This window comes from Acomys minous (assembly GCF_964271855.1).
Source record: "Acomys minous genome assembly, chromosome: 7".
NCBI classification, from domain to species: Eukaryota; Metazoa; Chordata; class Mammalia; order Rodentia; family Muridae; genus Acomys; species Acomys minous.
Window position 1 is genome coordinate 51,074,342 of NC_140488.1, and position 27,142 is coordinate 51,101,483.

The 27,142-nt window shown below is 39.3% G+C and overlaps 1 protein-coding gene across 3 annotated transcripts in view; it reads left to right on the forward strand.

The window, feature by feature from the left end:
- The window catches only part of SYTL4 (synaptotagmin like 4), a 54,300-nt gene that overhangs the window by 14,558 nt on the left and 12,600 nt on the right, over positions 1 to 27,142 (forward strand). For 2 of the 3 annotated variants that reach the window (XM_084789946.1, XM_084789948.1), the window contains exons 2-12: positions 12,288 to 12,462; positions 12,686 to 12,901; positions 13,913 to 14,022; positions 14,260 to 14,362; positions 23,102 to 23,203; positions 23,707 to 23,782; positions 24,124 to 24,214; positions 24,321 to 24,424; positions 25,188 to 25,283; positions 26,329 to 26,507; positions 26,791 to 26,893. In XM_084789946.1, coding sequence (XP_084646072.1) covers positions 12,353 to 12,462; positions 12,686 to 12,901; positions 13,913 to 14,022; positions 14,260 to 14,362; positions 23,102 to 23,203; positions 23,707 to 23,782; positions 24,124 to 24,214; positions 24,321 to 24,424; positions 25,188 to 25,283; positions 26,329 to 26,507; positions 26,791 to 26,893 — 1,290 coding nt within the window. In that variant the 5' untranslated portion in view covers positions 12,288 to 12,352. The remainder of the gene's footprint in view (positions 1 to 12,287; positions 12,463 to 12,685; positions 12,902 to 13,912; positions 14,023 to 14,259; positions 14,363 to 23,101; positions 23,204 to 23,706; positions 23,783 to 24,123; positions 24,215 to 24,320; positions 24,425 to 25,187; positions 25,284 to 26,328; positions 26,508 to 26,790; positions 26,894 to 27,142) is intronic. The other variant, XM_084789947.1, reaches the window with a different exon arrangement.

A 27,142-nucleotide genomic window follows, 5' to 3' on the forward strand; every position in this document is an offset into this window, starting at 1 on the left:
TCAGCAGTCTAGCCTAGATAGTTCAGACGTATGTATTTCCATGAATATATTTATTAAACACTTCTAGGAAGGAAGTCACCCTAAAACGGAAATGAACAGCTGACACACAACCAACACAGTAAGTATTCCAATGTGGACATTGTATGGCAGCTAGTGCCTTTGAGTGTAGCAGAATCCAGATGGGATTTCTGGAAGCATTGAATCCCTAGAAGCTAGCCTGTTTGTTTTCCCTTTGCCTTCTTTCTATGTTACTCCATTTCTCCTGTCCTTTTCCCTATCCATCCTTCTCCTCTTCCCTCCCCCATTCCTTTTCTACTCTCATCTACACCCTCTCTTCCTTGCCTTACCTTTTCAAGACATAGTCTTGCTGTGTAGCCTGGGTTGTCCTTGAAGTTGTGATTCTTCTGTCTCAGCCTCACGAGTGTCAAGTGAAGGCTTTGTTTCTCTACATAATGTGGTTTTGCTTGTTTTGTTTTAAGTTCTAGAAATTGACCAGACCTTCTGGATTTTTTCCCACTTTATCATGCTCTGAGATCAACTATCTTACCTTAAGATTGTCACATAAGTAAACCTACGTGGATTCTGGGTTTTTCAAAGCCTTAAGAGCTATCCTTCACCCATGTTTTGGAATCTCATACATATAACAAGTATTAATTGTGACAGTGATTTACAACAATCTGTTTCAAATACTGTCATTTTCTTAGTGACAGTTAAGAGAATCCACTCTGGCATGTGCCTTAAGACTGTACACATTTCTATGCTGTATTATATTCACCAGGATAACTTTATTGTAGATATCAGAATGATAACTATTTCCTAGTTAACATTACTTTGCATGTCCACATACAAGCATATTCAGAAAACATAGGGAAAGTAGTTTCTAAGAATGGGTTCCCTCAATTCTCCTGTAAGTGGCTGTTCAAGGGTTTTGATTCATTACCCTTATTATTTCAATTTTTAGCCTTTAAAATATGTACATTTATTTAGCACTGTACTAACAGCATATTATGAAGAATGTACAAAATGATAAATAAGAATGAAAGATAAATACTGTAAAGAAGGCTTTAGCTCAGCTATTAAAAACAAGGAATTCCCGAAACTTGTGGACAAATGGATTGAACTAGAAATGATCATAATGAGTGAGCTCACCCAGAAGCAGAAAGAGTCAAATGGTATATACTCACTTATATCTGGACACTAGCCCAAGGGGCATGTCCCATGAAAGTCTTCACTCACCAGGAAAGTGGGTCAGAGGGGAGGGCATCCTATTGGGACTCTAGGTGAGAGAAGCATGGGAGAATGGGGAAATAGAAGGATCCAAAGGGTCCTAGAAACCTACAAGAAGAACATTATGATGGGTGGATCTGGGCCCAGGGGTCTGCGCAAACTATGGCACCAGGCAAGGACAATATGTGCAGTAAACTTTGAACCCCTGCCCAGATCTAGCCAATGGACAAGTCGTTCTTCACAGTTGAGTGGAGAGTTGGGATCTGACTTTCACAAGAACTCTAGTGCCCCATGTTTGACCATGTCCCCTGGATGGGGAGGCCTGGTGGCACTCAGAGGAAGGATAGCAGGCTACCAAGAAAAGACTTGATACCCTATGAGCATATACACGGGGAGAAGGTCCCCCTCAGTCATAGTCATAGGGGAAGGGAGTAAGGGGAAAATTGGAGGGAGGGAGGAATGGGAGGATACAAGGGATGGGATAACAATTGAGATGTAATATGAATAAATTAATAAAATATATTTGAAAAAGGCTTTAGCAGCTATTAAAAGTGATTCCATTTGTACTGAATGTGATGAGAGCAGTGATATTAAATGCTTTTACTATATTAGGATGACGGGAGGGGAGGAGGGGAAAGGAGAGACAGAGGGAGAAAAGTGTATGTGATTGTGGGCATGGAAGCAGCGCATGTAGGGCAACCTTTGGGAGTTCGTTATCTCTGTCTACCTTGTCTCCTTTTTGGTATTTCTGTTGTGCTACACACTGCCTACTCCAGGCTAGCTCTATATTTAGACTTCTGAGCAATTCCCTAGTCTCTACCTGCCATCTTGCCATTGGAGTGGCAGATATGTATCATAGCATCTGGATTTTTACATGAGCTCTGGGGGTTAAACTCACGTCATCAGGCTTGTGAGATAGGTGCCTTTACCTAGTGAGCCATCTTATCAGATCCAAGAGCAGTGATTTTAAGCAAAAATTTGGTTTATGATATGGTTTCTTGACGATAATTCTAACCCATGCTCATTTTATAGTTGATTTTTTACAAAATATATTCATCTACAAATGAAAGAAGTGCCTTGTTGTATTACTAACTAAATAATAGTGCTCACAATTCCACATATTCATTGCTTAAAATATTTTGTTATTATTTCACCTTCTATGCTCTGATCATGTTGTGTGCTGATCACACACAAATTTTAAAGACTTCTTGAAAGTCTTTATTTAGGGGAGCATGGGAGGGAGGGGAAATGATATAATTATAGACCAATTACAAATTGTACAAATGTGGTGAAAAGCTGTAAATTATATAAAGAAATATGTTAAACCTAGTTCATATTGTTCTAATTTTTTAAAGACTTGGAATAAAATATGTTAATGTGTTAATTATTTTAAAACTTTTGAGATACTGTACCTATTTTGTGATGGTAAAATCCACAATAACATAAATGAAGTTTATATATATATGTGTGTGTGTGTGTGTGTGTATATATTCTTAAAAATTAAGAATAATGTTATAAGATATAATTGACATATAATAATAATCTACATGAAACCATTAACCAGACATTATTGTGGGAGTGAGTTCATTATAATAGTAGTTGAGATCTTTCTTTCCATATCCCTCCTTGCTTTTTCTTTCATGCATGTACCTTTGTTGTCTTTCCAAACTTTCTGCCATGGGTTTATAGAGCAAAAAGGACCTTCTAAGATGTGTGATGTGAAATGAGTCAGATTGAAACTTCAAATGTGGCGTTTTTTCATATTCAGATTTTAAAAACATGTAAGTACATAAGGGCAGCTGTTATGGATTAGGAAGGGTATCAGTATGTATATGTGGGGAGGGGGCAAAAGAGAACAATGTGCAGTGAATATGAACAAAATATGTTATGTACATTGTTGCTTTCTATTGCTCTGAAAAGGGTTTCGCTTATCCTATAAAGTTACTGTCTATCATGAAAGAAGGCAGGGCAGGAACTCAAGCATGGCAGGACCTGATACATAGGCCAGAGGGAATGCTGCTTACTGGCTTGCTCAGCCTACTTTACATAGAACCCAGGACCACCAATCCAGGCATGGAACTGCCCAGAAAGAGCTGTGTCTTCTCACATCAATCATCAATCAAGAAAATACACCACAGGCTTGCCCACAGGCCAGTCTAATGGCGCGGGGAAGGGGGGGGGCTTTTCTCAATTGAGGTTACTTCTTCCAAAATAACTCTAGCTTCTATCAAATTGGCAGAAAGCTAGCTGACACATATGTTTATGACAATATAATGAAGCTCATCATCTTGAAAATCCTTCATTAAATGGTATAAACAAAGCTGGGTGTGGTGGTGCACACCTTTAATCCCAGCATTTAGGAGGCATAGGCAGACGGATCTCTGTGAATTCAAGGCCAGCCTGGTCTAGAAAGTGAGTCGAGGCCATCTAAGGCTACACAGAGAAACCCTGTCTCAAAACAAAAAAGTATAAATAAGGGTTGGGGATGTGACTCAGTATGTGTGAGGCCCTGGGTTCCTTTCTTATTGCCACGAAAATAAACTTACTAAATAAAATAATTTATAAAATGAAATAATATCTTAAGCCACTAAATTAAAAAACCTAGACACTATCCCTTAAAGTTTCCAGCTCCAGAACTATGAGAAAAATATATCTTTCTTTATAAATTTATTCAGTCTGTCGTGTTCTGTCATAGTAGCACAAAATGGAGTGAGGTACTTCCAAATTTTTTGTACTCTGCTCTAATCCTTGTTTTCTGTCATTTAAAAAATAGTTTTTATTTTTATGTGTGTGTTTTTATCTGCATGTATGTCTATGCATCATATGTGTGCAGTGCTCTAGAGGCCAGAAGAGAGCCTGTAATTATGAATGGTGTGAGCCGGTATATGGGTGCTGAGAAGCCAACCTAAGTCCTCTGGAAGAGCAGCTGGTGCTCTTAACCTCTAAACCATCTCTCCAGCCCCTGAGTCTTTCAACTTTTGCATGTTTAAAAAAGTTTTTCATTAATCCCTTACTTTTAGAAAAGACTGATTTTTGTTTTTAATTATGTGGGTGTTTGAGTAGGTAGGGTATGTGCCTCATGAATGTTCATGGTTGATGATGTCAAAGGCATTGGATCCCCTGGAGCCGGAAATTCACTCAGTTGTGATCCACTGACAGGGATCTAGAAATTAAAATCTAGTCTTCCATTCTGGGAGGCAGAAGCTGGTGGATCTCTGTGAGTTCAGGGAAAGCCTTGTCTACAAAGTGAGTCCAGGACAGCCAGGGCTACACAGGGGATCCCTGTCTCGAGCCCCCCCCTGCAGAAAAACACCCCCCCAAAACAAAATCCAGTCCTCTGTAAGAACAGTAAGCTAAGCTCTCCTTAACAACGGAACCATCCTTCAAGTCCCTCAACTGTTTTTGAGTAGTATTTCTTGTGTTGTATATTTTTAAAGTATACTTATTATTTACTTATTATTTATTATATTTTTATTAAATATTTTTACATATACATTTATATTATTACACACACACTCACACACACACACACACACACACACACACACACACATATATGTAACAAACTAACTACAGCAATAAGAACCATAAAACAATCAGGAATTATATATATGTTACATTCATAGTGTGTTATATATTTTTAATAATTGTATTTTTCCTTTTAATATTTTTATAGATATTATTCCACTTTTTTCCTAATTAATGTACATTCATCATAATCTCTGTGTATCAGCATGCAATGCACCTATGTCTCCCACTCTAACTTTTCTTATTATTTCTGCTTTTAAGTGATTTGACTATGGTATGCTACATGCCACAACTTTCCTTATATATTATGCTTGAAGTTCACTGAACTCTGTGAATTCAGAGTATTTTTCAAATTTAGTTCACTCTTTCTGATTTTTCTTTCTTTCTTTTTTCTTTTTCTTTTTTGGTATTCCCACTTTCATTGATTACTCTAGAGTGTTTACATGTGTACCAGAAATGGTGGAATTGTCCTGCCACTCATTAAATTTCTTTTCTTTCATATTTTTCTTGCTGTGTATCATTTTGTATATTATTGAATCTTCATACTAATCATCTTTTAACTACAATGTCAAATCTGTTGTTGTTGTCATGTTGTGTATGTTTGATCTCCAGCTCTATAGTTTTATCTTTCAAATTTTGACTTCAGTCTATTATTTTACAACTTCCATATTCCCATGTAAACTTTCAAACACACGGAAAGCAGCCATAGTAACTATTCTTAGTGACTTTGTTAATTCTAATAAAGAAATTTGCTGAACATTTTTAATAATCTTGTCCCATATTATAAATGGAATTTTCTTGATTCTTGACAGGCCTGCTAACTTTGAATGGGTACTAGATATGATGAACCTTACTTTATTAGTGTTGTATATTTTTATATCATAAACATTCTTGAGCTCTGTTGTGGGATTCACTTAAGCTGTCTGGAAGCACTTGAGTTACTTGAAAGTAGATATAGCCCTTCAAGTTTTTCTGGTTAGGTTTGGTAGGCAGGATCAGAGCAGTTCTTAATGCAGGCCTAATTGTTTCCCACTACTGAAATAATAAGTCATTTCTGGAACCAGTGGTCCATGACCATGAGGTTTTACAGTCTGGCTATGAAAATAGACACTTTCTGATTTTATTTGAATGATAGGCACACTGCTTTTTACCCCTTTCAGATGGCCTTTTCGCTGGCCTAGACAATTCCATCATATTTGTACAAGTTGGTCCTTTGCTAAATATTTAGATGAGAGAAGCATGGGAGAATAGCAAAGTAGAAGGATCCAGAGGGTCCTAGAAACCTACAAGTAGAACATTATGATAGGCAGATTTGGGCCCAGGGGTCCCGCTCAAACTAAGGCACCAGCCAAGGACAATACAGGCGGTAAACTTTAAACCCCTACCCAGATCTAGCCAATGGTCAGAACATTCTCCACAGTTGAGTGGAGAGTGGGGTATGACTTTCACACGTACTCTGGTGCCTCATATTTGACCATGTCCCCTGGAGGGGGAGACCTGGTGGCACTCAGAGGAAGGACAGCAGGTTACCAAGAAGAGACTTGATACCCTAGGATCATATACAGGGGGAGGAGGTCCCCCTCAGTCACAGTCATAGGGGAGGGGAATAAGGGGAAAATGGGAGGGAAGGAAGAATGGGAGGATACAAGGGATGGGATAACCATTGAGATGTAACAAGAATAAATTAATTAAAAAAAAGAAAAAAAGAAATATTTGAGGGAGGCCATGTGTAGGTGTTTGAGTGGTTGACTTTATGCTGTTCTATCACATACTCTGTCTTGAGAACTCTGGTCACCTAAGGTTTATTCAATTTCCCAGCCTTCTCAATCTGGGAAGCTTAGCAAGCCCTCACTGATGTCCTCCTATGTGCTTTGGCCTGAAAACTCTCTCAAGATGGTAAAGCTATAAAAATAAAAAAAGTCTCACCCCACTTATCTCCCACATCATAGAGATCACAACCTTGCATCGCTTCATATTCAGTGTCTTGAATACCATTGTTTGGTGTATTTCCCCAATTTATTATATGGGAAAATATACATTCTTTGTTACTTCGTCTTGAATGTCAGTAGGTGTGGCATTTGCTAACTCTCAGTGATTATGACCCAGCTCAGTTTCAGTTGTCATCTTTCAAACATGTAGGCACTATCACATTACTTGTTTGACATAACCAAATAGCCTCTAAATAACTATGTCCAAATGCATAAAGAATCTGGCATCTGGTAAGGTAAATATCACCTAAGAAATCAGTGTCTAATGAAGTCTAGTACCCCCTATTTGACTACTTCCCCTTAGTGGGGAGGCCTGGTGGCACTCAGGGGAAGGGGAAGCAGGCTACCAGTATGAGACCTGATAGGCTGTGCTCATATGGTGGGGGAGGAGGTCCCTTTCTGTCACAGACCTAGGAGAGTGGAATGAGGGGGAAGGGGGAGGGAGGGGAGAACAGGAAGATACAAGTGAGGGGATAACAATAGGAATGTAATCTGAATAAGTTATAATAAATTAAAATAAAACCAAGTCAGTGTCTATGTATATGATAAAAACATTGGCTTAGCAAGAGTAACTTAATTAAGGGCTTCATGGATAAACTAACATCCTTTGAACAAATCTAGTTCCCTCCTTTATGCTTAGTAAGATATTAATTTTTATCAAAATTGTTCATTATCCTTTGGTGGGAAATGGCTGTTAATCCATTAGAGTTCACCTGCAAAATCATTATATAATTAACATTTGTAAGTCTAGAAAAATATTTAATATTACTGTAGCCTTTTAATCCTTGAACATGAGTTGGGTTTTCAGAAATTCTTCTGTTATATCTGAGGCTATCAATGTAATTTCCTAGTTAAAGAAGGGTTAAAGCATCACATACAGTCTAGCTAGAGTCTAGTTCATGATCAACCCATATTCTTTAAAAGAAAATGAACATGTTCCAAGATGTAGTAGAATCTCAAAATATGAATTCACATATATAAAGTGGTGATATATGAGTTGGGTAGCTCAGTGGTACAGTAGTTATTATAATTAGCGAAGCTTTTTAAAAAGCTAATGCACAACATCACTGTGTCCATGTAACTTGAAGCATTTGTGTGTTTTAAAACTTATTTAATACAAGAACGCTGCAAGAAGACCAGCAGAGTCAAGTAACCTAGACCCATGGGGGCTCACACATATGGAAGCACCAACCAAAGAGCATGCATGGACTGGGCCTAGGTCCCCTACACATATTTAACTGGTAGGCAGCTTGATCTTCATGTGTGTCCCCTAGTAAGCTGAGCAGTTGCTGTCTATGACATGAGCTCTGTTGCTTGCTTTCCATCACTTTGCCCTAACTGGGATGCCTTGCCTGGCCTCAGTGGATGAGGAGGAGCTCAGTGCTGATGTGACTTGATGTGCTGGGGTGCGTTAGTGGTGGGGGAGTTTGGGGGAGCTCCCTTTTTCTGAGAAGGGGAGGGGGATAGGTGAAAGAAGGTGGGAGGGAGGGACAAGGAGGAGAGGAGGGAGGGAGCTATGATTGGGATGTAAAATGAATATATAAGTTAAAAATAAATAAAGAAGCATCTCCTTACTCTATATTAAACTATCTTCAACACTAAAAGAAATAAAACTAAAACCTATTTAACATTTACAAAAAAACTCAGATGTGTAAATTCAGTTACAGATGTATAAATTTATTTTGTAAATAAAGAAGGCACTAATGAGGTTTAGCAGTTTACCCAGAGTCACATAGTAAATGATAGAGTTGAGATTCTAATTCATCCTGGCTCCATAGTTGTAGAACTTAAGTCCAGAACCACACTGCATCAGAAAAACAACTTTTTTTTCTTCTCTCAGCTCCATTACCACATTTCAGTTTTTGTGGATCTAAATCTAAATGCATAAATACAAATAGATTTCTCAGTGATGACATTGAAATCATACTTTGTGTCAGGTACTGTTCTAAACCTCTGGGTGTGTGAGTCCATACCCAAGAATTTCTTTTAAGGACGTCACATGTGGCAGAAGTTTGTAGTTTGAATATTGCCATCTTCACATTTATAAATACACTCCATGTTTGAGAGAGATTGGGGGGGGGATTGGTGTGTTTAACAGTTGTAACACGTAATCAAATCTATTGTGTTTTCTAATTTGCATCACTTTTCATCTTTAGAACACCAGTATTGATTTTTAATCTGAGTACTATTTAAGGAGATGTATATATCTGAATGACTTTCTAGAGTATTTCCAAAGGTCAGATAGCTAATAAATAGAACCAGAGTTTGCATCCAACACTGTCCAACACCAGTATTTTCATGCTTTCTTTTTTTCATTTAAAAAACTATCTTTAGAATTTAAGATACTTTAAGATAGCTCCTTCATATGAGGATTTATATTTAATCTTATTGTAACTTGTTATGCCATGTTTGGTTGGTATCCCTGGGAGGCCTGCTCTTTCCTGAAGGAAAATGGAGGTGGAGTAGATTTAGGGCAAGAAAGGATGTTGGGGAAGGGGACTGAGAAGAGAGGAGGGAGGGGAAACTGTGGTTGGTATGTAATATATGAGAATATATGAGAAGAATTACAAAAAATGGAAAAGACAGCCCCTTTCTTCCCTTTGTAAAATCCAGCTTTGTTGGAGTTAGCAGTTAGCATTATGGTTCATATATTATTATTTCTTTTATTTATTTATTTTTTTGAGAAAGGGTCTCTCTGTGTAGCCTTAGCTGTCCTGGACTCACTTTGTAGATCAAGCTGGCCTTGAACTCACAGAGATCAATGTGCCTCTGCCTCCCTGAGTGCTGGGATTACAGGTGTGATCCTCTATGCTTGGTTAAATTATTACTTATTAATCTATAGGATCAGAGTGCAGATTATGTAGAATTGTAAATATGTCTACTAAATCAAACTTATTGTTCAGCTTGCCATATATTTCTTAATTTTTTTCTGCTAGAACTATTATTAATTGAAACATATGTCAACTTCCTGTCCTGAAATTTAGTTTCTTCCCTTTCTTTGGTATTTGCATGGAATACTATCCTCACCTTCAGCAATAAATACATGCAATTCCTTACTAAAGAAGTTGCCTATTCTAGAATATCTGGTTCTGGGCCTAGGCCCTACCAAATGCTAAATCAATGAAAACTGACACTACATAACTACACAGAACAAACAAATGGTCCACTAGAGCCCAAGTTTTGACAAGTGATCTTAGCTATGACTTGGCCCTTTTCAGTATACACTTATAACAGAAAGGAAGTGAAGTGGCATAGCAAGTCCTCTTAGGCTTTGATGTCACTATTATGAGGGTCTAAGTCCATAAATTGAGAGTATCTGAATGGCTGCAGCTTTTTATATAACGTTGTGTTTGTCTGTCTTTCTGACTATGTTTATGGCTCTATTGTTTTTCGTTACTCTGGTTTTTAAAATGTGATATTATCATTTGCCTTAAAATGATATAAATCTAATTCATTGCATAGGAAATCATTACTTTTTATCCAATACATTACTTTTTCAATTTCCAGAGAATATTGTACCCCATAGTATTCAGACAGCCATTGTGGCAGAGGTGAGGCAAAAGGCATGTTTATTTGCTCAGATATTAATGACATGCTTAGTCCGTTATGAGTTCTTCTTTGACCTATGAGTTAATTAGAAGTATCTTGTAAATGTTCAGACAGTACTGAGATTAGAATTATCTTTTAAAATTAACTTCTTATTTAATTTCCTTGCAGTCAAAGCTTGTGGTTTGTATGAAAAATACATTTTTAAAAATTTATTGAGAGTTATATAACAGTCTAGTACATGATCATTTCTTGGGGTAAATATTCCAAGTATGCTTGAAAAGAATACTTATAGTTGGACATATAGTTTTTATGTGACATTTAAATCAAGTTTCTTTTGTTGCTCAACTTGTTTATACATTTACTAATTATTTTGGTTTCAGTGTTTTGAAACAGGCTCTCATGTAAACTAGGCTGGCCTCAAACTTCCTATGTACCAAAGAACACCCTGAATGTTCTGTTCTTCCCATCTGTGCCTCCAGAATGTTGGGGTTATAGGTGTAAGCCACCATACTTTGTTGATAAACTGGTAGGCTTGAACTCAGGTCTTTATGCGTGCTAGGATAGCGCTCTCTCTCTCTCTCTCTCTCTCTCTCTCTCTCTCTCTCTCTCTCTGTCTCTCTGTCTCTCTGTCTCTCTGTCTCTCTCTCTCTCTCTCTCTGTCTCTCTCTGTCTCTCTGTCTCTGTCTCTCTCTGTCTCTCTCTGTCTCTCTCTCTCTCTCTCTCTCTCTCTCTCTCTCTCTCTCTCTCTCTCTCTCTCTGTTGAGAGCCATGAGCATATCATGTTCTAACAAAAAGCATTACCAAAGATGCTTGATGGATTTCTACTGTGAATGTAATGACTTATAAACTTCTTCATTGTCAAGAATATTTAAGAGGCATATAAGCTGGCTCCAACCCATGTTTCCTCTCATTCTCCTTTATCAACAAAAATGCTCATAGGGCTAGAGAGATGGCTCACTGAATAATAATACATATTACTCTTACACAGTTATGTTTTCAACACCCGTGTGGAGTGGCTTACAACTGCCTATAACTCCACCTCTATGAGATCCGAGGCCCTCTTCTGGTTTCCCTTGTATCTGCATGCATGTGTTCACACACACACACACACACACACACACACACACACACACACACACACACACACACACATTAAAATCAGTTATTTCAATAAGGCAAAACATCGACTTTCTCTGTAAAAATTCTTACATGTAAATAGCATTATATTTGTTTGTCTCTTTCTTCCTCTACCCAATCCCCTGTCTATGTAAGACAGAATTAGATATTTCTGTAAGTTTCCATAGCTTTGACTTACAATTCCTTGATAGCATGTAGCACAAGTACTGTGTTCATGTCTGTAAATTTCTGAAATGCAGGGACCATGGTTTACTTATCTCTTTATCTCCAGTGCTTTGCAAAATACTCCACAGTGTGGTGCTCAACAAATGTTCATGAAATGGGAGAAACTGCTTTCAAGTGCAGGGCCAGTGAAAGCTATTTGGGAAATAGCGGGGGTGGTAGAGTCTATTGAAGCATTATTAGGAAGCTGACTAAATTCTAGGAACATTGGAGCCAGTCAGGAATGGAGAATTAAGCCTAAACTGGTAGCCCCCTTCAATAAAGAGACTACCTGCCTGCTTGTTTGGGTTAATAGAATTAATAGAATTGGGAGTAAAGAACCCTTGAAATAATAAAAGTTGGATGATTGAGGACCTCCTTCATGGAGGGAGAGTTTGACTCAGCTGTACTGTGATCTTTCCTGACTAAGACGGTTATTCTAAATGACCCAGCCACTTCCCAGAGTCATGAGTGATTTCTTGAAAACTCACTGTAGGCCATGGTTCAAGTGTGAAAAGTAGAAATAGTGAATAGCAGATTCTTTTACTTTTCCTCTTTAGCTTGACTGAAAGTGAAGGTAGCCTGGAGCAAGGCTCTAGGGCTCTGTAGTGATTTTAGATTTAATCATCTTCACCATCAGTTGCTCTTTTATTTTAGACAACTCTGGTCATTCGCCTTGCCAGGTTGCCTTAAAGCAAGAAGAGTAGAAGACTAAAGACATCATGTCGGAGATACTAGACCTCTCTTTTCTGTCCGAGATGGAAAGAGATTTGATCCTCGGTGTTCTGCAGAGAGACGAAGAACTCAGAAAAGCAGATGAGAAAAGGATTAGGTAAGAGTCCCAGAAGTAATATGCACTTCCAGGTTTTTAACCAAGGATACCCAAGCTTTGCAGTTGCTTATTTACTCACCGTCAGAGTTTTTATGATTTTAAAGCTTAGTGGTCTAGTTGGGATCTTAGTTTTTGCTCTTGCAGAACCCAGTAGCCTTCCTGTCATCACCTCAACTTATGTAGCCCCTGAATCTACTCGTGCTTCTCTTTTGGGCCTTGGCAGGCGACTGAAGAACGAGCTACTGGAGATAAAAAGGAAAGGTGCCAAAAGAGGCAGCCAACACTACAGTGATCGGACCTGTGCCAGGTGCCAGGAGGGCCTGGGCCGCTTGATTCCCAAGAGCAACACTTGTGTGGGTTGTAATCATTTAGTGTGCCGAGAGTGCCGCATTCTGGAAAGCAATGGTTCCTGGAGGTGCAAGGTGTGCGCCAAGGAAATGTGAGTGTCACTTAATGGCATAGTAAAGAGGGGAAATGAGTCGGGCTGTCCTGTGAATTTTTCTCATCAACCTTGTTAGTTGAATGGCAAGAGTCATTATTTGTACATGTCTCAGTTAGGGTTTCTATTGCTGTGACAAAACACCATGATCAAAAACTAAATTGAGGAGGAAAAGGTTTGTTTGGCTTATACTTCTATATTGCTGTTTATTATTGAAAGAAGTCAGGACAGGAACTCAAACAGGGCAGGAACCTGGAGGCAGGAGCTGATGCAGAGGCCATGGAGGGATGCTGCTTACCGGTTTGTTTCACATGGCTTGCTCAGTCAGCTTTCTTATAGAACCCAGGACCACCAGCCCATGGATGGCACCACCCACAATGCACTAGGCCCTCCCTCATTGATCACTGCCAGAGCCCGCTCTGGACAATATCGAACAGGCCCTAGATCAGAGAGTAAGGCTGAGAAATAGGAGATCAGAAATAAGAAACGGAGGCAAGAAATAGTCGGAAACACAGGATAGACTTGCAAGGGCCTGCAGTCAGTACCACATGACATCTCAGCTTTATTCACCAGTTCAAATTATACACATCTCAGGCATGGGGAATCAAAGCAGAAGGTCACTCTCAGGAGATAATGCAGACATTCTCACAGGAAAGGTGGTGTAATCTCAACCGACTCTCGGCCTTGAGGCCACAGTGTACTTTTTCTGATAGTCTGAAGACCTTGAGTGTATACACTTGGCAGAACATCTTGCTTAATCACAGTCTTAGCAATCTATGTGATTCTTATGCTGGAACAGAGAACAGGAGAGCAATGCATATGGACAAAGGGCCTTTACAAAGGGCTCCCGACAGATCACTAATTGAGAAAATGTCCTACAGCTGGATTTCATGGAGACATTTCCTCAATTGAAGCCCCCTCCTTTCCGATGGCTCTAGCTTGTGTCAAATTGACACACAAAATCAGCCAGCACAATGCATCTGACATTTTCTTTTCTTATTTTTCCCCTAGAGAGCTGAAGAAAGCAACTGGAGATTGGTTTTATGACCAGAAAGTAAACCGCTTTGCTTACCGAACAGGCAGTGAGATAATTAAGATGTCCCTGCGCCGTAAACCTGCAGGTATTGTTCCTAGCTAGAGGTTGTTTGAGGGATGTAGCCTCAGGGATAGCTAGGCTGCTCTGGAATCCAGCTATGTTCTGTCGGTGGTGACTTAACTGCAGGGACTCAGCTGGTTTGTGGGACTCTATAAGGTTGTATCTGTCCCATCTGCAAGTGTGTGTTTGTGGGGAGATGCTTTGAACGTTGTTTTCTTCCTTGCCCTCATTATTATTACCCTGTCATGCCTTTGTTTTGAAGCGAATAAAAGAGAGCTAGTGGGACAGTCCCTTCTTCAGCAGCCTCAGATGGGTGATGTCTGGCCCGGAAGAAAGATCATTCAGGAACAGCAGAAGGAACCCAGGTGAGAGCCAGAGAATTGGTATTGTTTAATCCTTCCATTGCTTTTACTTCATTTTCTAAAATAGTAGGCATTGTTAGGAGGAAATTGGAAAGCACAGATAAACAGAAGAAGAAGAAGAAGAAGAAGAAGAAGAAGAAGAAGAAGAAGAAGAAGAAGAAGAAGAAGAAGAAGAAGATCGATCCCATTAGCCCTATGAAAATATCAACATTTTGGCAAATTTACTTTGTTCTTATGCCTCACTCTGGTGTGGAAAAGGCTATTAGCTCTTAACACAGATTTATTTACTTAAAAACTTATGTGTCTGTTTGCAGGTATGTGCACATGTGTGCAGGTGCCTACAGAGACCACAAGTTTGTTAGATACCCTGGAGTTGGACTCAGAGGCAGGTTTGAGCCACCTGACATGGGTTCTGGGAACCGAACTTGGGTCCTCTGCCAGAGCAATATGCATCCTTAACAGTGGAGCTGCTTCTTCTCCCCAGTCCCATATTGCTTTTCTCCACACCTTCCTATTCTTTTCTTGTATTCTCTGTGTTTGATCTTAAAATTAATTTTCAGGCTTTGTGATACTTTCTTTCTGTTATGCAATCATAAATCAACGGACTTTAAGAACTCGGTTAGTTTTAGTTTCATATTTATATGTATTGTTTGCTACTCTTGAATTCTTTATTTTGGCTTTATTTCTTGATTGTCTAGGTTTCATCATTGGGAAGTTCCTTCAAGAAGGGTCTGTGGTGTTTATTGCATTATTTCATGTTTAGAATGCCTGTTAACTATCTTTGCATGTCCATAGCATCTTATCTCAGTCTTACAGACTTGAGTCATGTTTCCTTTCTTTTGGACTATTGTAGATGTTGCTCTGTTATCTTGTCTTTGAATCTAACTATGAAAGAGGTCAGCTTGACCTTTTTACCCTTGTAGGTAATTTTGTGTGTGTGTGTGTGTGTGTGTGTGTGTGTGTGTGTGTGTACATTGGTGTGCATGGGTATGAGAACTGGTGTTGATATAGTTGGATTTACTGGAATTTTTAATAGTAATAATTAAAGAATATAAGTCAATGATGATTATTCTGACCTTTTTTGATATATATTATACCCTTGATCATATTTTTCTTCATTGTTGGAATTTTTTTTCTGTACCATGTCCTTAAACTTTTTTCCTGTTCTGCTGGTTAGGGGTACACCTCAGGACTATTGGAGTCCATAATCCTCTATTTCTGTAATGTTTTGAAAGCTATAAGATGCAAAAGCAAAAGAGAAAGATGGAAGCAATTAGACATGAAGAGCCCAACTTATTCTTTCTCTTCATGCTATTTGGGTTTGGGCCATTCTCTTTTCTTTCTTCATCTCCCTTCTGTCCCTTCCTCTCTGCTTGCTGACTTTAATTTAATGGTATGAAAGAATTATTTTGTTTAGATTTAGTATTTATTTTCTTCAATTGTTTTTTAAATCAATTTTTGTTTTATCATCTTGTTTTTGAGCTCCTGCACTTTATCAAGTCTACATTTCGCTTGTGCAAACAGATAAAATATATTTATGCAAACTAAGATGGTGGTGACATTGTTATGTGATGCAAATTTGTGGACGCACCATCATATATAGACACCCTCTTTGAGTGAAGTATCCTTTTGTATCACACAGCTTGTTTTAAATTAATTTTTAAAAGGTTTTAAAGTTTTATTTTGGAGCTAAAGACCAAACCCAGGGCCTTATGCTGCTAGGCAAGTGCTCTACCACTGAGCTAAAATTTCAACCCAAGATTTAAAAGTTTTAACTGATACACACAAAAAAAATGTATATACTTATGGGATAACATGTGATATTTCAGTAAATGCATACATCATTTAATACTTAAAGTAAGTAGTGATACTTTTCATAATTCTCACCTCTTCTGGTAAAAACATTCAAAACAATTTCTTATTTTCTTTAAAGATATAGTACATATTATCTTGTATAGTCATATAAATGGAGAGCTGAGCGTTAAAACGTCTTACACTGATCTATAACTTAGTGCCCTCCCATTCTCTCTTCTTTTGGCAAGCACCGTTTTACTCTTATGTGTATGGATGTTTTGTCTGCTTGTATGTATTATACCACATGCATTCCTTGTTCCTGCAGAGGCCAGCAGAGGATATTGGATCCCCTAGGATTAGAGTTACAGATGGTTGTGAGCTTCCATTTTGAGGCCATTTTGAGCTATGTAGGAAAAGCAAAGATTAGAAAGTTAAGTCCTCCAGCAACCTAATCTTATTTGTTCAATCATTGCTAATGGGCATGTGAACTACCAAGATCTTAATACACATCCATGTGACTTAAACTCCTGCATTTTAATTGTTTTAAAAGATTATATTATGGCCATGTTAAGTTTAAAAATTAAAGAAAAAGAACTTTGAAAACATTGCTACAATCCCATAGAAAAGGAGCAAAAGATCTGAACAGATATTTCATTAAAGATACTATACAGATGTCAAATAATGATGTTCAACATTATCAATCACTAGACTACAAATAAAATAACAATGAGACACCATGTGTCAACCAGGGTGGCTATTATTTCAAAAGCTTGACTGTACCAAGTTCTGGATGCAGAACAACAGGAATACCCATTCACTTCTGTGGAGAAATATGCCACAGTTACCTGCTCTGGAAAAGTGTAGTCTTTTAAAAGGTCACTGTATACCTACTGTGTGATTCAGGTGTTTCATAGATAGTTAACACAAGAGAAGGCAAGGTGTATGTCCATACACACACACACACACACACACACACACACACACACACACACACACCCATACACACACACACACACTCATATTCGTAGAAGTTTCATTTATTTTTAAAACAAGAAGGAATTATTTTATTGGATTTTTGCTAGTGCTGGGAATTGAGTTTAGGACCTCACATATGCCAGGCAAGTGTTCTCCTATTGAATTATATTCCCAGATCTAGAATTAAAAGATATTTTAATGTATGGACCTGGAGAGATAGCACAGTTGGTAAAGTGCTTGCTGTTGTACTACAGTTTAGGTCCCCCAAACCCACTTAATAGTTGGTTTGGTGTGGCAGTTGGGGAGGCTTTTACAAAGAACCCCATAGCAAGATGATGGATGGTTTGCCATGTCACCCGGATACCATGCTCCAATATATGAGAAAGAGGGATCAAAGAGAACACCCAAATGCCAATCTTGGACACACACACACACCTGCACATTTATACACCTATGCACACACACACACATTTTAAAGTATATTTTATCGCAGAATTAATTAAAATTATTTTGCATGTATAAAACACTGGAAAACTACAATTAAAGCAATTTTATATTGTATTTTTCAGTGTATATGATGACCCCCAACTTTAACATTAACTTTAACTTTTCCAGTTAAAATATAGAGTTTGAAGCCCAAGTCTGCTGCACAGGGTGTGTGTTGGAAGAGGGGTAGTCTTATATGGCAAGTGTATTCCAAACTCTATATTTTAACTGTTAAAGTTAAAGTAGTTGGGGGTCATCTTATATGCTGGAAAATAATACAACACACACACACACACACACACACACACACACACACACACACACAGAGAGAGAGAGAGAGAGAGAGAGAGAGAGAGAGAGAGAGAGAGAGAAACTAACTAAATATATAATCTATAAAACCATACAATGGCATACTAATATACTAATAGTAATAATACAAGTTTGACAGGCTAAATTATACTATACCAGTAAAGCTACTTCTCTGCTTGCATTTTATCTTCTTTTCTTTCTTTTGTCTGTAGACGTTATCTTGTGCAGATAATCATAGCTGCAGTGAGTTTATGAGTGGAGCAGTAGGCACGCCATGTCCCCAACACAGCCTTTAATGGTACTCATCCTCAGCCTCTGGCTCCTCTTAAATTTTATCCACCATTCTGTGATGTTCCCTGAGCTTTGCCAGAGGATGGGAGGACAGTTGCTATAGAAGTTGTATTTAGGGCTAAGCACTCAATAGGCACTTATTCTCTGTGCTTTGATGGATTATAATTCTTTGTATTAACTGCTGGCCACTGCAGAGAGAAACTTATTTGGCCCAAGTTGAAGGCAGCATTAATTTATGGGTATAAGTATAAATGCTTAGAAAGCAGTTTAACAACATGTCATTTGCCAAAACATCAATAGTAGGCTTTTCCCTAGGACATAGGTTCTCAATCATCCTAGTGCTGTCACCTTTTAATACAGCACCTCATGTTGTGCTGACCCCCTGAACCATAAAATTATTTTTGTTCATACTTCACAACTCCAATTTTGCTACTATTATGAATTGTAAAGTAAATATCTGATATTCAGGATGGTCTTAGATGACCCCTATGAAAGAGTTGAGCACCACTGTCCTAGGGCCTCTGACTTGCTGAGCCATGAGCTTTTAATCAGGCTTACACTACTAGGCCTGAATTCTTTCTGTGAAACAGTTTGTTATCCTCATAAACTTCATGCCACTATTGCACCAGTAGGTGCATCTTGCCTGGAAGGTCAGTACTGTAGCATGTAGTGGTTTTTTTTCTCCCAGTGGCCAATGTAGCACCTTTCAGTACCATGAAAGCTTATCAGAAGGAATGAGGTAGTTGTATGGCCTTGTCCTGGATTCTAGTTCATTGGCATATGAGTCTGTTTTTATGAAAGTACCATGTGGTTTTATTACTATGGCTCCATAGTTTAACTTGAAATCAGGTATGGTGATACCTGCTGCAGTATTCTTTTTTGCTCAGGATTGGCTGCTGGGGTCTCTTGTGCTTTCAGGGGAATTTTAAGATTTTTTTCCCTTTTATTTCTATGAAAAAGGTCACTGGAATTTGGTAGGGATTATTTGAATCTGTAAATTGCTTTTAGTAAAATAGCCATTTTCACAATATTGATTTTTCCAATTCATAAACCTGAGAGGTCTTTTCATCGTCTGGTATCTTCCTCAATTAATTTCTTCAGTGTGTTAAGGTTTTTATTGCGGAAATCTTTCACATCCTCAGTTAGGCTTATTCCAGGGTACTTTTAGGCTATTAAAACTGAAACTGTTTACTTTTTCAGTTTGCTTGAGATTTATATATAGAACAACTGGTGACTTTTGTGTATTAATTTTATATCTTGCCATTTTGCTGAATGTGGTTATCAATTTTAAATGACTTCTGGTAGTGTCTTTAGAGTCTATTATGTATACAATAGCTTCATTCATGGTAACTAAAACCTGGAAACAATTCAAATGCTCACCAACAGGTAAATGGATAAACTCTGGTTTGTTTATGCCACAGAACATTGATCTGTTAACGAAAGGAACAAACTGTTGATAATGCAGTGTCATGAATGGACCTCAGAATACGTATGCTGAGTGAAAAGCACTACAGAAAAATGTACCTGAGTTCTGAGTGTGGTGGTGCAAACCTTAAGTCCCAGCAGTTAGGAGGCAGAGGCAGAGGCAGAGGCAGAGGCAGAGGCAGAGGCAGAGGCAGAGGCAGAGGCAGAGGCAGAGGCAGGTGGATCTCTGTGAGTTTAAGGCCAGCCTAATCTACATAGCAAATTTCAGGTTGATCAGAACTACACAGTGAGACCATGCTTCAAAACAAAACAAAACCCCAATCAAAAAACAGTATAAAATAAAAAAGAGTACCTACTCCATGTGTCTATATGATTCTGTTATATAAATTTCCAGAAAATACAAACTAATTTTTTAGTGACAGAACTAGATTAACATTTGCCTTGGAACAGGGCATTAGAAGGAAAAGAAGGGATTGCCAACGGGCATGTAGACACTTTGAGAGAGTGATTAATATGTTCCTTAACTAAACTGTAGCAGTAGCGTTTGAAGTGCATATCTATTACCAGAAATCATCAGCCTGCGTAATTAAGCACGTACAGCTTGTTTGTGTCAATTAGTTAAAAACAGCAGAAAACTGCAGCACAGACACTTTTCCAACGCCAGAGCACTTTGTTCATTTTTATGTTTGTTGCTGCTTGACTGTATATATGTACTGTGATTTTATCAGATAGCCTTGGGTGTATGAGTCATCTGTTCCAGGTGATGAGGCTCCCTTATTCCTTTGTAGTTAAGGTTAAAAATGGCTTTTATTTGCTGAACTTGATTAACACATCTGACATCACTGGTCAGAATGTAATTTCTGAAATCTATGGCTTCTGGCTGTCTGCGACCTCTTGTCTCATTGGATTGAGAAGCCCCTTATTTATTATACACATGAAAACAGATTGAGTGAGTATAAGTGATTTTTACATACAATTATGGAGCCTCAGAGATAATTCAATTCAACCCTTTTATTTTTATAGAAAAGAAAACAGGCTAAATGATTTACCTGAGATCACACAGATAAAGACCAGGACTCCTCTCTGAGTTTATTTTTACTGCACAGATGTCAAATAATTGCTTTTTTGCCCTACGGTTGTTTGCATCAGCTCAGGATCAGAACGTATTCATCTTTAGGGGGGAAAAAAGAAATACAAGCACCAAACACTCCATGGGCTATTGTTGAACAGTATCTCTAGAGGAATGATTCTGTTTGAGGTTCTTTTCCCCTTCTCAGTGAAGGTGACAAAAATGATTTTAAAGTAAAGTAAAGAAAACGAAGCACCTTGCTGTGTTTCGTATGATAGAGCTGGTACATTTGTTAAGAACGACCTCTGTTTCACCTCCTGTATATGCTAAGATTTCAACTCAGCTCCTACTGTTTGCACAGACCTATCTCAAACATCACCTGACAATCTGGAAAGTTTTTTTTTCTCTACTGGCTGCAACATTGTAGATTTGGTTACTTGTTCATTTGTTTGTTAAATGTATGTGAAAGCTTTACTATGTGCCAAATATTGTTTTATGCACTGGGATACTATTGTGGATACAAAAGGGCCCCTTGCTTGCAGATTACAGATTTGGGGGTAGGGAGCCCATACAGCAAAGAAAAAGCAAATAATCAAATATATGTAGTCTGTCAGATAGTGACAACTTAGATGGAAAGAATGCACCAGAGTGAAGGGATAGGGGATGCCAGGAACACACGTATGTGTGTGTGTGCTGTTTTCCTTAGGATACTTAGGGCAAGCCTAAATTGTAAGGTGATATTTGAAAAAAATGTAGGGGCAAATGTGGAGAATTTTTGGAGGGGATGAGCATTGTAGACAGAAAATTTAGTAGGTAAAATGGAGAGATGGCTCAGAGGTTAAGAGCACTGGCTATTCCTCCAGAGGTCCTGAGTTCAATTCCTAACAACCACATGGTGCTTCATAATCATCCATAATGTGATCTGGTGCCCTCTTCTGGCCTGCAGGCATACATGCAAACAGAACATTGTATACATAATAAACAAACAAACAAACAAACAAATAAATAAAATAACTCAGAATGAGTTTGACACACATGTAATCTGGAGTTGAGTTGGGGGTAGCTGTGCGAGGAAATAAGTACAGAAGTGGATGGGAAGCTAGTTGCATAAGAATTTGTTAACCTCTGTAAAGACCATAACTTATTTTGAGATAGAGAAGGATGTTAGAATCAATGTTATGATGACTGCTTCTTCGCGTTGTTGTTTTACAATTGAGATAAAATTCACTTAGCATTAGACTATTTTGAACTTTGTGAAGTTCAATTCTATGTGTGTTAGAACGTTTAGGGTGTTGCACAACCGTCACAGCTATTGATTGTCAGAACATCCCTACTACTCCAAAAGGAAACCTTGTACCTTAAGTAGCCACTGCTGTTTCTCCCAGCCCTTAATATACATTCTACCTCTCCATATTTGCATACCTTGCACTTATCATCTGAATTGACTCAGACCAACTGTGGACATTCTGATGGGTTTATTTCAGTTAGCATAAAGTTTTCAATATTCATCCCTGTTGCCGCAGACATTCGAGCTTTATGCTCTTTTGTAGATGGACAATATTCTTTTGTATTGCTATACAATATTTTGGTTATCCCATCATCTGTAGATGAGCCTTTGGATTCTTTCTACCTCTGGGGTAATAAAAATAATTCTAAGTGAAGCTGAGGAGATGGCTTAGCTGTTAAGAGCACTTGTTCCTCTTATAGAGGACTTGGGTTTAGTTTCCAGCACCCTCTTGGTGGTGATTCATAACCATGTAACTGCGGTTCCAGGGGATCCTGTGCCCTTGTACTGACTTCCACAGGCACCAGGCATGCATATGTCACACAGACATACACATAGGCTAAACCATTATTACACATAAAATAAATAAATGAACAAATCCTAAAAAAAAAATCATGGAAAGGGAGTATAATGTTACTGCCAGGCCTGTAATCATAGCATTCTGGAAGCATAGGCCGATGGAGCTCTGTGAGTTCAAGGCCAGCTGGGTCTGCATATGAAAAAGGACAGGCTTAGGATATTTACAAAGTAGGAGATCTTAGTTTTCTGAAATGTGGAGTGTGAAGAAGAGTGAGGATAAGAGGTGAACCTGGAGGCCTAAGAAGGGGTGCGCCATTACAAGTTTCATGTTATGCTAAGGAGTTGAACTCCTTTTCCACGGGTATGGGGAATGACTTAAGTGCTTGCTAAGTCTGTTCACAGGGCTGGGGAGGCACCTCAGTGGTAGAGTCTTTGTTTAGCACCTGTGAAGCCCACAATTGTAAAATTTACTCACATTGCTGTTCAAATTATCAGTGAGATTACTACTGTGGATCAGTTGGAAAGATATCTATCCGGAGGCAAGAGAGCTCACTTCCTGTAAAACAATGAATCTTGGTTTTTGTTCTAGTGTGCCGTTTGAGGTGCCAAAGCTGAAAAGTGGAAAGAGTACGCTGGAGGATGAGAGCGAGAGCCTGGATAGCTACACAGCTGACTCTGATAGCACTTCCAGGTGGAGGTCCCCCAATGAAGTCACTTCTACCCATGCTGAGCTCTCATTTTGTTCTCAAACATCAACATGCAGGTTTCTTCTACCTTGAGTAGTCCTCGTTTCTGTCCTTGGCCTGTTCTGTCCTCTGACCTCACCAGAAGTCTCTCTTTAGTACTTCTATTGATTTGGCTTTGAGCACAGCATCCTGGAGTGAGCGAACTTCCCTGGATGTGCACTGTGGATGAGTCTGCTTTTGTTCTGTAGGAAAGGGTGTGTGTGTGTGTGTGTGTGTGTGTGTGTGTGTGTGTGTGTGTGTGTGTGTACACGCATGCACACACACACACAATTGTTTGCCTGATGTTCTGCACTCCTTCAAGGTGACTTGGATGCAAAATGGGTCTTCTCCGTTTGGTTGCTATAGCATCGTCAGTGACTCTCTTTCCTTGCTAGAGCTTTGGGGGGGGGGTGCTGGCTAGAAGACAAAGGGGAACACATGATCTAGTTCGAACTTCTGATAATTCTAGGAGAGATTCTCTGGATAGGTCTGGACTCTTCCCAGAATGGAAGAAGATGTCTGCTCCCAAATCCCAAGTTGAAAAGGTAAACTGAAGGCCATTGCTTTTGCTTTTCTTCCTTTTTCTCCCTCCCACTTCTTTCCTTCCTTCCTTCCCTCCCTCCCTCCCTTTCTCCCTCTTTCTGCCCATGTCTTCATATCTCATCAGAAATTCAACTAAAATTTTACCTAGAATTCATTTGGAATCATCTCAAAGGTCTTGGCTCAAATACGCATGACCATGGCTTCTCTATCAATCTCTCTTTTAAGTTTGTCATAGTCATAGTCACCTTAAACTCTGACCCTGAAGCTGCTTGTGCGTGTTCTTTGCTTGCTCCTGGTCTACCTGCAGGTCTTTTGCCATGTCCTTGACCTTATTCCCTTTTAGGACATTCAGTCAGGGAGCCCAAACGCAGTCTCTGTTGACGAGGGTGCCATGATCTTCAAGAAGAACACCAGAAAAGTCCTGAGGCCTCCAGGTAGCCTTCCCCTCAAGGATTCACAGGGCTCATGCTCTAAGTGCGTGGCTCTCAGTGTGGAGTACAACAGGTTTCTTTTTTCTTAAAAATTTGGTCTTTCATGCAGAATACACGAAGTCTGTGATAGACCTTCGCCCAGAAGATGTGGCACAAGAAGGTGGCATCTTGGGAGACAGAAGCAAATCTGTACCAGGCCTCAGTGTGGATCTGGTAAGTACTCTTACATTTTTACTTGATCACTGTATTAAAAATTTAAATTTAGAGTTAACTTTAGTACAGAATTCTCTCATCCAAATTGTTAAATTCTTTGGGAAAGGTGAAATGACCCATAGTCCCCTTGATTTCTGAAGTAGTCCCAGCTCCTGGTTTGCTTAAAGTACTGTCTTTGTTGTTGTTTACTGTTTATCACACTTTTGGGAGTATGCTTGGCTACTCAAATACTTATTTTGACTAAAATGCAAAGATAGAGCCAGTGAGCTGACTGATGGGGCAGCAGCAGTTGCTGCAAAACCCTGACAGTGTGGGTTCGATCCCCAGAGCCCACATTAAGGTGGAAGGTGATAACTGATTTCCTAAAATTGTCTTTAGACCTCCTCATGCATGCCATCGCACATGCATGGCTGAACACATACATTCAAATGATAATAATAATAATAATAATAATAATAATAATAATAATAATACCAGAAAATACATACAATAATAACAACAACCATGACAACAATAAGAGTAAATTTTCAAACATACAAAGAGATGGCTAGAGTGGGGTATTCAAATGGGAGAGTTACAAAACTCCCATGAAAATATTAAATGCTTATATTCTTTTGAGATGAAATATTTTTTAAAAGGATATGTGCATATATACTCACGTGAGATCTCAGAGCTTTTGCAGCCCTCTTTGGTCCTCATGGAAGGAAAGACAATTGGTTTTTGAACTTTACTCTTATTAACTCTCATGTCTCCATTGTTCCAGGAAGAGGAGGAAGAGGAAGAAGAGGACATTGACCACCTGGTGAAGTTGCATCGCCAGAAACTGGCCAGAGGCAGCACTCAGAGTGGCTCCTCCATGGTATGTTCAGGGCCTTAAAGACACATGGGGCGCCCAGAAGGAAAGAGGAGCTAGCCTCCCTAGGGCAGCCTCGGACCTGGGGAAATTGTCCCAGTCACTCTTCCTAGGGAAGGGGCACACATTTGTTTCTTTGTTTCTGTCCTCAGTTAGGGCTTAGGTGCTCAGTGTAACTTCTAGGTGACAGCTAGGTGACAGCTCCAAGAGGTAGCAAAGACTCTAGCCATTATTTCATCATAGCTTTGTGAAAAGCAACTGTAACTCCTGTAAGAGAATAGCCATGCCATGAAGTAAACAAGAGCAGACCTCTTCATCTTAAGCTGCTCCCTGTTCTCACACTAGATGCATCGTGAGAAAGATCTTTGCCAGATTGACATCAAGGTGTGGATAGGGATCAATATAAAACAGCCTCGTGAACACCTACTAATCAGGGCCTATATCTACCCTAAGTACAAAGACTGCTATTTAGGCGAACAGATTTAGCAAGTAGAGTAATTAAATTTTCACACTGCCACTGGAAGAAACTGTAGGGCTCACCTCACATACCTGACTGCTACCAGGGAGGAGAGCACCTTTATATTTGCAGTGGTCGCTTTCTGGCTGCTCTCAGTTCTGTCTCAATCTTTTTTTCCCTCTGTAGATACTGCTAGATAGAAAGTAGAGCATTAAAGCCCCCTTTAAAACTGGGGATTCACACCTTCTAGCCAATGTTGCAACACACATAAGACATACCATCGATGGACTTAGCTGTAGCAGAACTCTTTACTCCTCTTCAGCAGTCTACAGATCGGGAAAATTATCAGTAGACTGTGTAAGATGAGGGAGGAAGAGCCACCGATAGTCTGTATGAGCCAGAAGGAGAACTATTAACCCAAACACCTATGGATGTGCTACTGGCGCTGACTTACCCTCTGGGTAGAGGTCTATTGGCAGTACTGGCTCCTTGCAGGCCTTTCTGAGGCTTTTGGCTTTAGCATGAAGGAAGATGAGAGCAACGAGGGATGTAGAGTGTGTCTTCCTTAGACCTCTGTAACTGCTTTCCCCTCAGAGTACCATTGGCAGCATGATGAGCATCTATAGTGAGGCTGGTGATTTTGGGAACGTCTCTGTGACTGGCAAGATTGCCTTTTCACTGAAGTTTGAGCAGAAAACGCAGACTCTGGTCATCCATGTAAAGGAGTGCCACCAGCTGGCCTATGCTGATGAAGCGAAGAAGCGTTCCAACCCGTGAGTGCCTCTGGGACCTGACTAATACCCTGACAGGAGAAAGTAGACCTTGGAATCTGTCTGGGTCTTCTTGAGTCAAAATGATCACTTCTTTAGGGGAAGGATAGTGAGATGTGCTATACTAAAGGGCTTAGGACTTAGAAAATGCAAAAATGACATTTATGACATAGTAGTTCATCATATGCCAAGCAGGAAAGAAAAAAAAAGCGGGGGTGGGGGGAACGAGGGTGTGGGGAACTTGAGAAAGGCTAGCAAATAATTTAGTGTGGCTCTTGATTTCTAGGTATGTGAAGACTTATCTGCTGCCTGACAAATCCCGCCAAGGAAAGAGAAAGACGAGCATCAAGCGGGACACCATCAATCCACTATATGATGAGACCTTTAGGGTATGTATCTGACCTGAGAGGGGACAAGGTTTTATGTCTTCTATAGCTTTGCCTCCTCAACATGGCTGGAAGACCGTGCCTGTGCCCAAGGAGTCATGGACGGCATGTGGTCCATATCCTCACCTCTTGGGGACAAGAACAAAGGTGAATTAGACTTCCTTAGATTGTTGTGAAGTTGGACATTCACATGGTCACAAGGCTCAGTATAAAACCTCACTTGAGGACCTGGAGACATGAGTCAGCAGTTAA